At 46.5% G+C, this 12,582-nt stretch overlaps 1 protein-coding gene across 3 annotated transcripts in view; it reads right to left on the bottom strand.

Moving 5' to 3' along the window:
- APBA1 (amyloid beta precursor protein binding family A member 1) overlaps positions 1–12,582 on the bottom strand; it is a 233,941-nt gene that overhangs the window by 21,135 nt on the left and 200,224 nt on the right. For 2 of the 3 annotated variants that reach the window (XM_015093185.4, XM_042243367.2), the window contains exons 6-8: positions 5,359–5,391; positions 4,245–4,331; positions 3,178–3,363 (exon numbers count right to left, since the gene is read on the bottom strand). In XM_015093185.4, coding sequence (XP_014948671.2) covers positions 3,178–3,363; positions 4,245–4,331; positions 5,359–5,391 — 306 coding nt within the window. The remainder of the gene's footprint in view (positions 1–3,177; positions 3,364–4,244; positions 4,332–5,358; positions 5,392–12,582) is intronic. The other variant, XM_042243368.2, reaches the window with a different exon arrangement.

The following is a 12,582-nucleotide window of genomic DNA, read 5'->3' as shown; positions in this document are numbered from 1 at the left end:
CATATAACACCTGTGCTCAGTTACCTGAGTCTAGGTTTATATAAAACTACAAGACTTACTGCGTGGCTCTAAAACACAGTGAATGTTTCCAGAATATAACTATTATGTGAACTGAGAAAAGATGTTTTATCCAACACTTTACCACGAGTAAGCTTCATGACTTTAGAAAATCATCAGCATCAATGCTGTTTGTGAAATTATCTCCGTCATTCTGCACACTGGCTATGGAGTGTAGAGGTTCTTCATGCGTGCGTGTGTGTGTGCGCACACGAATGTGTCTATCAACTATGATAGCTATCAACAATCTTATTTTAGCTTTCCTTTTATTTCTCCTTTGTATTACATTTATGGAAATAATTTGGTTATTTTGTGAAAACTTTTTCAGAAAAGGAGATTAAATGATCTATGAATTTCATTCATATTGTCTATGAGCAGGGCATTACAAAATATTTGCTATGTGAAAGGACTGTTGGGTCCAACAGAATTGAGAACCTTGGTCGAGTCCAACCCTGCATTTTCTAGGTGAGGAGGCTGAGAGGCCCAGAGATACAAAGGAACCTGTTCAGGGTCACACAGCTCACAGGATGGGAACTCTGCTTCCGTTGATCTTTTTCCTGCACTGGAATTTGATAACCTTTCCCTGCATTAATTAATTAACATCACAACTTGGGAGAGCCAGCAGCAACCAAGCCTGTGCCACATCACATCCCATATAAACAGCATCATATAAATTCACGTCAAGTCTATGATGAAAGTATGACTGGTCCACAAGCCTTCATCCTAAGCTCTGAGGGCAGTGTTTAAGAATTCAGAAATGTTCAACTTTTAGAAAGGTAACAGAGTGCATACATCATACATTGTGTAAAAACCCCACTAGAGCTTGGAGAAGTGCCTAAACACACTCAGTAATACTCCTGCAACAAAATGTGCGAGATTCACAGTAAGCTGGACAAATCCTATAAAGTGTCTCATCGCAGCTCAGAGCAAGCTTATCAGCCAAATGAGTACTCTTTGTTTCTCAGAGCTCTTAGACTTTAAAACTGCGTATGTACTGTTTCCTTGTTTGCATTGGGGAGATGAGGAAAAGGAGGTTGAAAGCTTAAGTTGGGGTGGGGTTGGAGGCTGAGAATCCTGGCAGCTTAATTCCAGAGCCGACCTCCTGCCCACCCCTGGTACTGCTGCTCTCTCAAATTCCAGTGGGTAGAAAACCCACAAAACAACAACATGCTCTAGGGCAATGTTTCCAACACACAACTCTCATCTCCATCCCTCCTTTCCCTATCTTTAGTCATTTTTGCTGAAAGCAGTTAACTAACAGTGATATCAGAACTTTCTGCGTGGTTGGCTTGCGGGAAAGAAATGCTGCTTAACATTTCTCACTCTGAGAGTCTGGTGACATCACATGTCATGTGAAGGACCACCACACTGCCTCCTGCCGAGGCATCGCTGTGGGCATCAGAGGCTCGTGTGAACAGACAAACTGAAAAAAGTGTCTGAGAACACAGTCAGTGGGCTTTCCGACCATTGTGAGTGGAGGCACCGGGCCAACAGGTCAGACTACTCTCATCTCTGCTGGGTCTACCTGAGCCACACGGCAGCCTGTTCTATAGAAACTGAGCAGCTGCACAGCCCGTACATGGAGGTGGGATTCACATGTGGGTCTCCCAGCTCCGGAGCCCATGCTCTCCTCTTCTATCCTGGGCCTTGGAAGCAAAGATTTCTAGGTCCACTCTTGCTTCTTCCTTCTTCCCCTTCATTGTCTCCCCTACAGACGCAAAGGAGCCCCAAGGGAGACAAAGTCCTCCTTTAGGAGCAGCAAGCCTGGGAGAGGTGGCTGAGGGCTGAACGGGCACCTCATGTCTGGTAGGCAGAGCTAATGCCATCTTTTCGCAGGCCTGCAGGACACATGAAACAATGTTCTAAATGTTACTCTGTTGGAGCTTTACAAGAACCTTCTCCCAGTTTGCAAGTTTGGTCTCAGTTTTACAGGAAAAGTGGAGACAATGGCCAGGACAGGTGCTTCAAAGCTGTCTTCTCAGCAACCTGTCTCTGAAGCTGAGAACCAGACTAGTAAAAGTTGGTATAAACATGTAAGCGTCTCCTCCTGTCTGAGGCTACAGCCATGAGGGCTCTGCTTCCCTGGAGAATTGCCTCTGACTCCTAACTTCTTAGAGGCAGGCCATTACTGTGGCTCAATGAATACTCTCTGGCAGAAAAACAGCCCCTTTTAAGGAGCCAAGGCTACCGGCAGCAATTTTCCTTAAGTAGATAAAGTCTCTCTGCTCAATATGAGAAAGATAGCTTGTTTCACTGTGGCAGGAGGAAAATTTATCTCAGTCAATGGCACTGACCTGGCCATCTCCGGGCAGGCTCTATAGTTTGAAACCATCGTGGGGCTGTGGCCCTGGCCTGGAGGGAGCTGCCAAGGCCTGTTGAGCTTTGGAAAAAGGATGGTGCTGAAATAGCTTGAAGCCCGGTGGCCTTGCCAGCAATTCTAGGGACAACTGGAGAAGAAGGCTGAAGGGAAGGAGGAGCCCCACCTCTGTTTTAAATTAGCTTCCTCTGCTGACTTTATCATGTGGAGAGACGGGTGTCAGGAATCCCTGGCTTTGTGACTGGAGGAGCAGTTGGATTTGCAAAGGAGTGGGCGGCTGGTGCTCATGCCATGTGGAGGGGCAGGGACGCCAACTTTCCTGTTAGGAAAGGGCAGTCCTGCACAGCCCTCTAGCATCTGGTCTCCTTGCCTTTCCCCATACTCCGTCAGCAGGCCTCTGTCTCAGGGCCTCTGCACCTGTTCTTTCCTTACTCTCAACTCTACTCAGGTTTGGCTCCAATGTGACTTCTGAAAGGACTCTGATCATTGCTCTACCTGAAACAGCCCCTGCCCCTCTATCCCTTGACCTAGTTTTTCCTGAGTAAACATTCCTCTGCCTAACTTTACATTAAGTATATTTATCTATTCATTTTCTGTCTCTCTACAACCTTCACGAGGAGTACCTTATCTGTTTTACTCAGCCTCATATCCCCAGCACTAAAACAGGGCTTGACACATAGTAAGTGCTCAGTAAGTATTTGTCTCACCTATGATTAAGGTTCTGAGAACTAGAGGGAACCCATTTACCCAAGGGCAGCTCAGATCAGATCACGGGGAGGGAGATGAGAGGAGGCCACCCTTACATCTTCAGACTCAAAGACATGGCAGATCATCTTGTACTGCCTTTTTCCATCCTGGGATGGGTGGGAGGCTTCCACGTTCTCCTGGGAGTTGGAGCGGGGCATCCGCCTGCGGGCCATCAGCACAACAATGTTCCCGATATCCGCGATGTAGGAAATGGTCCTCAGAGGGTGGTCCATCATCGTTTCCTGGAGGGGAGACGGGAGAGGCTGGTGAGTCCAGAGCATTATCTAAGACCCCAGAGAGAGTCTGCCACCCATAGCGTAGCCTAGTACAGTCCACACACGCTGCGGGTGTGGGAGTGGGTGGCGGTGCTCTGGGGCTCACTGCAAACACTGTGTTCGCAAATTTACATGTACCCACCCAGACCTGGGGGCAATTCCCTTGACTGGTGATAACCCAGAGCAGGAAGTGGTCTGTGGTATGTGAAAAGGAATTTAAATCATTTTATAACCAGTAGAATCTCTGTGGGTGCGTGCTAAGTCGCTTCAGTCATGCCTGACTCTTTGTGACCTTTTGGACTATAGTGCCCACCAGGCTCCTCTGTCCATGGGATTTTCTAGGCAAGAATACTGCAGTGGGTTGCCATGCCCTCCTCCAGGGGGTCTTCCTGACCCAGGGATCGGACCCGCATCTCTTGCACTTCCTTCACTGGCGGGTTCTTTACCACTAGGGCACCTGGGAAACCCCTGGTGGGGAAGCTAAAGAAATAAAAAATCTGCATGCAATTACTGTGTTTTGCTTAACGTGTGTACGTGTGGCTTTAAACAAAATTTCTTGAAAGGCTAATCTGTTTAAATTCATGAATCTTCTGACAAAGGTTTGTGAGAATTATGAACAAACAATATCTGTGGCTTGTTTTCCCCTTTGATCTTTAACAGCCCCAACCTTCCTTACCAAGTCCCTCCCTAACCCCCACCCCCTACATCAGCAGCAGACACTGCAGACACGAGCTTGTGTGGAAGCCAGCCAGCATCTGGGCACAGCTGCCTGACAGACAAGGGCACAGTCTCCTGGTTGCCATGCTAAGCTTCACCCCCTAGGAAGGTGGGAGCCGGCAAATTAATACCTGCGTGTCGGCGTTCAATACTTTGATTCTCTGGGTAGAAATGAAGAGATCCACCTCGGTCATTGGCTGAGATTCACCTTCAGGAGCCTGAGAAGGAAAACACACCAGGGGAAAGCTTAATATGTTGCTCTGACCCAGGTGCGTGGGAGCAAGCTTAACTCACACACAGAAGCTTCGAGACACAGTCACCAGAACAGCAATTCAGACTCCAGAATGAGGCTGCCAAAGCCAGAGGGGCCACACAGAGGATGGACACAGGGACAGGAGTGAGCACCTCTAGGCTACAGGGGAAATGCGGACGCCCTTTGCCTCTTCCGCCACGGAAGCAGTAGCTCACTGCAGCAGATCTAACTCTCTGGACAATGACGTGAATGGCACTTTCCGCAAGGGTTTCAGAGCCCAACAGATTGAACGGTGACTGACTCATACCCCCAGGACCTTGGAGAAGTCAGAGTTTGCTCCTGCTCAAGAGATTGGGGTGGGGGGTGTCGATGTTTACAGCAGGTGCAGACAAGGCAGCTGGAGGCAGTTCTGGTAAGAGGGTCTTCATGTTCCCACATACCACAGCAACACAGAAGCAGTACCCACTTCAGAAGCCACCCCATTAAAAGCGAGCCCCAATGCCTCAATGTCCCACGGGTAGCTCTTAAGCACCTGGAAGCTTCACAACCAAAAAAAGCACACCAATCTGGTTCATTTAGGGCTTGACTCTGCACACATGTGGTTATTAGCGAGTTTTCTTTTTTGCATCCAGCAATCTGACAAATCCACAAATCAAACGTGACTAGAATCGAGCAGACCCAGGTCCCTGCCATGTGAATGCTCCTGAATGGTGGGCACTTGCACAGTACTGCAGGATCCCTTCAGCATTCCCAGTCTGCCCCCTGGCCTTCCTCTGGAGTGAGATGACTAATGAGCAACAGAAAACAGCCACTTTGGGCAACCGAGTTTTGAGAAACGTTGGCTTATGGGGCGGTTCAAAAAGAAATCTGAACAAAAACTTGCTGGATGCAGAAAACAAAAACACGAAATAAGAAAAAAGGCAAAACATAAATAAATGAAAAATAAAAAAAACAGGCATAACATCAAGCTGATGAAGTTGTTTGTACTGCACCTTCTTCCTGCTTTTGGCTAATTTCTGGGCCATCTGCTTAGCATGGAACAAACAGAGACAGGAGAACAGTTAGAAAAGAATCTGCAGAGACTCAAAGTTGAAAAGGGAATTGACAATCTAATGTCGGCAGTGGTATAACGCATTTCTGTGGGAGGTGGACTGGCTTTAAAAAAAAATCCCACTCGACTACTGATTTCCTAAATCAGAATTTGGTAGTTGGCGGGGGCAGTAGGAGGAAGGACATGTACTGAGGTGCCTTATACTTAACTGCAATTGATGCTTTCAAAGAACCAACTTTTGGTTCTGCTGATTTCCTTTATTGTATGCCTATATTCTGTTTCATGGATTTCAGCCTATATCTTTGTTTCTACTTTCTTTGGGTTTAATTTGCCAATTTTTTTCTAGCTTGAGATGAAAACTTACATCGTGGATTTTCAAACTTTTTTCTTTCCTGATAATATTTAAAGCTATGAATCTCCCTCTAATCTCCACTTTAGCTATATCCCACAAATTTTGACATGTTGCAATTTAAAACACTTTACATTTCCACTGTGATTTCCTCTTTGAAACCTTATTTATGTTCTTAATTTAAACACATTTGAAGATTTCCTAGTTATCTTTTTGTTATAGACTTCTGAATCAACTGTTCTTCCTCTTTATTAACTCCAGTAATACTTCTTGCCTTAAATTTGTATAATAGTAATAAAACTTGTGTGTGTTAGTCGCTCAGTTGTGTCCAATTCTTTGCAACCCCATGGACTATAGCCCGCCAGGGTCCTCTGTCCATGGAATTCTCCAGGCAGGAATACTGGAGTGGGTAGTCATTCCCTTCTCCAGAGACCTTCCTGACCCAGGGATCAAACTCTCATCTCCTGCACTGCAGGCAGATTATTTACTATTTGAGTCACCAGGGCTTCAATAAAGCCTATTTCTAACTAGAAATGGATATAAGATTTATTCAAGATAGCAGAGTTCTGTAAGAGTAGAAACTCTGAGGCCAGACTGTCCAAAACTGAATTCTGGCTCTGCTACGTACTAGTCTTGTGACTTGGGACGAGACACTTAACATCTCTGTGCTTCAGTTTCCTCAAATGTAAAATGAAGGTAAAACCAGAATTTACTTCATAGGGCTGTTGTGAGGATAAAATGAGTACAGCTGACTCTTGAACAATGTGGGGTTAGGGGTGCCAACAACCACGGGGTCATCCGGGTATCACTTACAGGTGGCCCTCTGTATACACAGTTCAGCTCCTCTGCACCCACCGTTCTGCGTCCTTAGAGTCTACCAATCACCGAGGCAACTGGTCTTGGACCACATAATACTGTACCATTTACTCCTGGAAAACATCCAGGTGTAAGTGGACCTGTGTTGCTCAAGGGTCAACTGTATACACAATGCTCTCAAAACAGTGCCTGGTGTGTTACAGGCGCTCTATTTGTGTTTGCTCTTAAAAAGCTTATGATGTTAGATGATTATAATTTGCCTGGGTCGGGATGCAATCTCTTGGCTTTGGTAAGGCCTGCTATATACATGCAGACATTACCTGAACGACGGTGAGTCAGTGGCCAAACCACGGGCACTGCTGTGGTGATGGGGGTGGGGTGTGGGAAGAGCAGCTCCCTCACACCCTTGGTACTCACCTGGCGCCAAAGCTCTTGCTCTCAGCCACACGCCACTACTCATAAGCAACTAATTGTGTTGTCTGTGCTACCTCATGGTGGAGAAACTGGATGAGTCAGCCACCCAAACACTGAACAGCTGATCTAGTACACCCAGGAGACCAGGGCAGCCCCAGCCCCACAACTCATACTGATGGTCAAGACTTCGTGATGAAACAGTCTACTATGGGAAAGTCTGGAGGCAGCAACTGCAAGTGTTATTCTAACTGCTACAATGACAGTGGAAATATCTGTGCATCCAAGGAGCGGCCCTAGGCTGCTGCTGTGCCACACAGATTCCTGATCTGTACCAGTTATAATCCTCAAGATGAACAACTGCTATAAGAGCCTAACCTCTGTCTTCTTACCTCTCCTGAAATGATACAGCAGTAAGATGTGAATTTCCATTATTTTTGATACCAAAACTTAATGGCCTTTGGTCAAAATTCTTCGCCTGCTGGATGAGAAATCTAATCTGAAGGGCCCCTCTCAAAGGAAAGCAAGCCTGCCACCAATGAAACGCCCACTTTCTGTTTTTACGGGGATGGGTGATGAGGAAGAGGATCCAAAAGGCAAGCCGAGTTCCATGAAAGGCGTTTTGAGAATTTTTTTATGAAGTCAAAAATATTTTGTACACTTAGAGTAACACCACCTTTAAATCACTTATGATGTCCAAGTGCCCTGAAACAAATTAGAATTAAAAATTTAGGCATAAGTTTGGAAATCATGATGGGGGTCAGGGCCAGAATGAGCAGCTGGAGCAGCAGAGAAAGGTCTTAGAGCCTTAAGGCCCACATGCATCTGGAAGCAGGGGCTGACAGCATCCACTTAAAACCCTGGCTTTCATGAGGCGTGGGGCTCACCACCAGCAGGCTGGCGGTCACCAAAGGACACGTGCGGCACAGTCCATCCAACCACTCCATCCACAGCGTGTACCGAGTACCTGCTGTTGCTAAGACCCTCTAAGGCTGGTCCTGCCCGGGATCCTCTGACTATTCTAGCTTTTCTTTCCCCAGCTAACCCTGGCTGAGCACTTAGCACATGCCCATATCCTTCTAAGCACTTCACATGTATCGATATAGAAGCTTACAAGAACCCTGTGAGGCAGGCAGTGCATCATCCTCATCTTCCAGAAGAGAAAACTGAGGCACAGAGAGGCTCATTAACTTGCCCACGGTCACACAGCTATTAAGCGGCAGAACAGATAATTAAACTGGAAACCTAATTCTATATTCCAAATTGCTACGGTGCCAGCTGGACACGTTTCTCATCTATAAACTTCTCAGTCCGTCTGTAAAATGGGGTTAATGATACCTACCTCACAGGATTCCCCACCCTCTCCATTTGGAGGAGTAAATGAGATAATGTACGTAAAGGGGCTGCTATCCATGTCAACATCTTTATCAACCATAGACTTCTTTGGGTCAGATGGGAAATCAGCTGGCTTAGACAAGGTTACACTAACAGAAATTCTCATTTTACAATTCAATCATAATTTTGAAACACCTAAATAAAATCTCTCCATAAAAGAATGGAAAAAAAAATCTGATCTTTTGGGGCAGGCTAGTAAAGACAGATGTAAGAATATTTGATAATGAACACGCCTTACAAAAATGTGTGGACCAAAACAATACCAAAATGGCGACAAACACACCACACTGCGAGCACACGAAGCAGTTTCTACAGCTCGGACAGTTTCAGCACCTCGCCCCATCTTCAGCAGAGGAGCAGAGAATGAAGTGGGAATGAGGGTGAAACGGAGCATGGAGACGCAGTGAGAGGAAGCGGCGAGTGAGCTGGCTGTACAGGGGATGTCTCTGCCTGCTTTAGATACTGACTGAGCGTAGGGCCAAGCTCCCTCTAGAAGTTTTTCCTAAAACATATTTAAAAGAATCCCAGCAACAAGACGATCAGGTATCACCACAGGGATAATGTATTCTGCTTTCAAGTAATTGTGGAAGCTTCTGGTTAAACAAACTGAATTAAATCTCCTTAGTACAGGACTTCTCAGAGCCTTAACTAGGAAAATACATGTGACAGATTCCAAAAATATCTATTTGGCGGCGTTTCTTGTGCTTATCTGCCAATGGGACCCCATCAGTGAGAAGCGCTGCACTTGACCAGAATGTGAGAGCACAGCTGGAGAACAGAGGCTCCTTCACACTGGACGGATGGTCCACACTTCTCTCAGGGGCCGGCTCCCGACCTGCAGCATACATTACCACCTCCTGGAGGGCGTATGAAAACAGGTTCCTCCCTGAGTTTCTGACTGGGTTGGGGCCTGAGAGTCTGCACTTCTAACAAATTCCCAGCTGGTGCTGCTGTTGCTGGTCCCACTTTGAGGACCATTGCTCTAATGCATTTCTAAATCATATGGGAAGCTTTCTGGAAGGTTATTCTTACTTCTCAAAAAAAGATGAACTAAGGCAGAAAGAATAGATTAGGGAGGGTGCAAAGATGAAAAAAAAAAAAAAACTGCAAAAAAATGGCAGATACCCTCTAGCTCTGCTGCTGCATTCAGATGTCCCTTGTATCTTACATTTTGGTAGATGGAAATGTCTTAGTTACAGATTCCTCAGCCTGCCTTGTATTTCGGTTACCTAAACACTCTCCCTGGCTCCCTCACGAGACTGCAGGTTTCTCAGGGTCAAGGACGTGGTTGATTTTTATCTGCTAAGAGGCCTTGTCACAGGGATCCTGCATAGGGACAGTTTGCTTTTTGAGCCAGATTCATATATAGAAAAACCACAACTCCAAATCTTCCCCCCATTTTGGCAAATAAACCTGCACATTATTTGTAACTTAAGAAAACTGCAATTCTTCAGACTCCAAGTGTAAAGCCAGTATCACTATTAAATGTCAGCCCACAGTTGGTGCTATGTGAGTGACAGACACCACAGAATTGACAGACAGACCAGGAATTAAAGCCTGCTTTGAAATGGAAACCCAAACATCAGGGGCAGAGCTGGCTCAGAGCAAAAGCACCTCACACACAGGGCCACAGCGGGGCTCCTGAGAGGAAGGCCTCCCTGGCATCCATCGTGTCAAATAAACAATGCAGGCAGAGGAAGGAGAGGGTCAAGCCAGGAATTACTCGTTTGTGGTGAGGATATCACTAAATGGATTTCCAAATAAATCCACAGAGCATCCCTCCCCCCTTCCTTCCTGGATGGACGTGGCTAGAAAATCGGCAGCCTCATTCTGCTTGCGCTGCATCTCTCTAGAGGTGGCCCAGAGTAACTCATTCCTGAAAGGCCAGCCTCTTTAGGAAGAAGCATGCAGCACCTTCCTCAGAGAAGGGAGTGCATGTGGGCACCCCAGTGCAGGCTTCCCTGGACCACCCGAGTTCATCTGGAGACCTGCTCTCAGCCCCTGGTTCCCCGTGCACGTGGTGAAGTCTCTGTGAACCATCCCCACAGTAACTTTCTTGGGGGCGAGGAAATAAACCACAGGTTCTGAACGCGGCCTTCTCCACTTATAATTTGAAAAAGTGGCAGGCTGGTTGTAAAGGCAAACAATCTGACAGGCATTTAAATGGATGTAAAAGGAACACGAGGCAGAAAATATTTAATGATAGGCAACATTCCTTTCAGATGCAAGAAGCACATTGTGAAATGATACTTATACATGAAATGCGACTGTTTAATCTCACCACTCTATAATGAATTCCTCACACTAGAGCAATTTGCTGTAAAAATAAATATACATTTTTCCGGCTGCTTACTCTGCTCTAGGCAGGTCTAAAATGGATTTATAATCAGAGAGTCTGTCTTGCCTGTTCTGAATGACAAAGCCTTCTAATTTTTTGTTCAAATGATTTGTGGAACTTCTGGATACTAATCCTTTTTGAAGATTCAAAAGTAAACTTTCCGGTTTCTCATCAGGGAGCTGGACTTTCAAAATGGAAAAGAACACTCTCAGAAACCACTGGGGAAATCAGAATGTGTAACGTGCAGAGCACTTGGCACTTGGAGGGGTCTGGCATGAGGATGCTGGAGTCTGGGGTCTCTCCCAAGACCTGCCCTACATTTGGGTGATGTGGCTGTGCCTGCTGTCCCCTTAAAGTCACAGAACACACACACGTGTCTCAGGGCAGCAGAAACACAGACTACTCTAGCTGTGGGAGTCAAGGACGACCCATCAGGAAGTCAATAAACTGAAATCAGGAAAAACTCATCTCAAAGCAACATGCAATACTTGGTCTCAGGGCTCCTCAGTACTCTTTCGGGAGTGGACTATTGCTTTGTTCTGGAGGATTCACCTGAATGGACCCTGATAGTGTGCCTCGACAGGGACAGGTGCTCTGGCAATCTAGGAGATAAATCTTTGTCGTGTGGCTCTGTCTTGGACCTAACAGGGAGGCAAAGATCTCTGGTTCTAGATTCTCATGCCAATAAAAATGTCCCAGAGGACACTGCAACCACCAAAAGCACTGCCTCTTTTCCAAACACCCCCTTTAGTGGTGGTCCCTGTCTATCAGAGAACCATCCAGGGTCTCTGTACTCCCACTGACCCAGGGAGAGCTAACAGTACCATTATTAACCCAGGAAACTAAGCGCTGGGTCAAGAATTCAGCTAAGTTACTCCATGGTATTACTGCCTCAGCATCCATTCTGTTTGGCCAAGCAGCCTGCCTGAACCTTAAACTGGTATTATTCCCTTCATGCACACAAATGCTGTGGAAAGCAGCCCGCAGAGTCACACACACATGTCAGCTCCTACAGGGACCCCACCCCCACTCATCAGCCCTGTCTCCCCCGGCTGCCCAGGGCCTTCCCCAAGGCGCCCCTTAGGTAATACCTCCACTGAGCTCAGAAAAACCCCATTTTGGTTTGCATTGACCAGTCTGGCCTTCATCTGGGAACCTCAAAGCATTCCACCCATGGACCCCAGTAAAGGCATGTGCCCAGGTCCTGCCTGCCTCCCCACGTGGCCTCTCTAGGTGTGCAGGTGCTTCCTCCAGGACTGCTGAGTCTTAAACTTCTCCATCTCAATTTCTCTTGTAGTCTTCTGCTCACCTGGGGGGTTTACTTAACAAATGCTGATGTAACAAAATTATAATCATAACATATCTGGTGACTGTGGGGACAGGAGGAGCCAGAACTCTGTCCCTAAAGATTGTGCCTTTAAAGTTCTCCTGTATGAGATAAGGCAGGATAACGCCTGAAAAGCAGCTTATTCTCAGGGAGTTTTGTGCATTCTTGAACTCTATACCTGGGAGATCCTAAATTAACATGGAAAACACTGTGGGGACATCTCCAGGTGTTAATGTCACCTCTTTACGTTCAGGGAGAGGGTAAAAGATCAAGCAAGCTCTGACACACAGCTCAACAGAAACCTGAGATTCTACCAGCAGCATTATTGCGTCTGAAGGACCCAGAGGGTAGGAGGGTTGGTCTGATACTTAGTCAGGAAGTGGTCTAGTTGGGAGTCACAGGGTAAGATGCACCTCTGGAGGTAGGGGTGGGACTTGATATAGTTGTGAATTACTCTCTGGATCATACATCCTAAATCCTAAAATGTCAGTAGTAGTAGTAGAAATAGTAGTAGTAGTGTTGGTCCCTC

Source organism: Ovis aries, chromosome 2 (assembly GCF_016772045.2).
Source record: "Ovis aries strain OAR_USU_Benz2616 breed Rambouillet chromosome 2, ARS-UI_Ramb_v3.0, whole genome shotgun sequence".
In the NCBI taxonomy this organism is placed as follows: domain Eukaryota; kingdom Metazoa; phylum Chordata; class Mammalia; order Artiodactyla; family Bovidae; genus Ovis; species Ovis aries.
The sequence above is the reverse complement of the archived record's forward strand: the minus strand, read 5'-3'. Positions and strand labels throughout refer to the sequence as shown.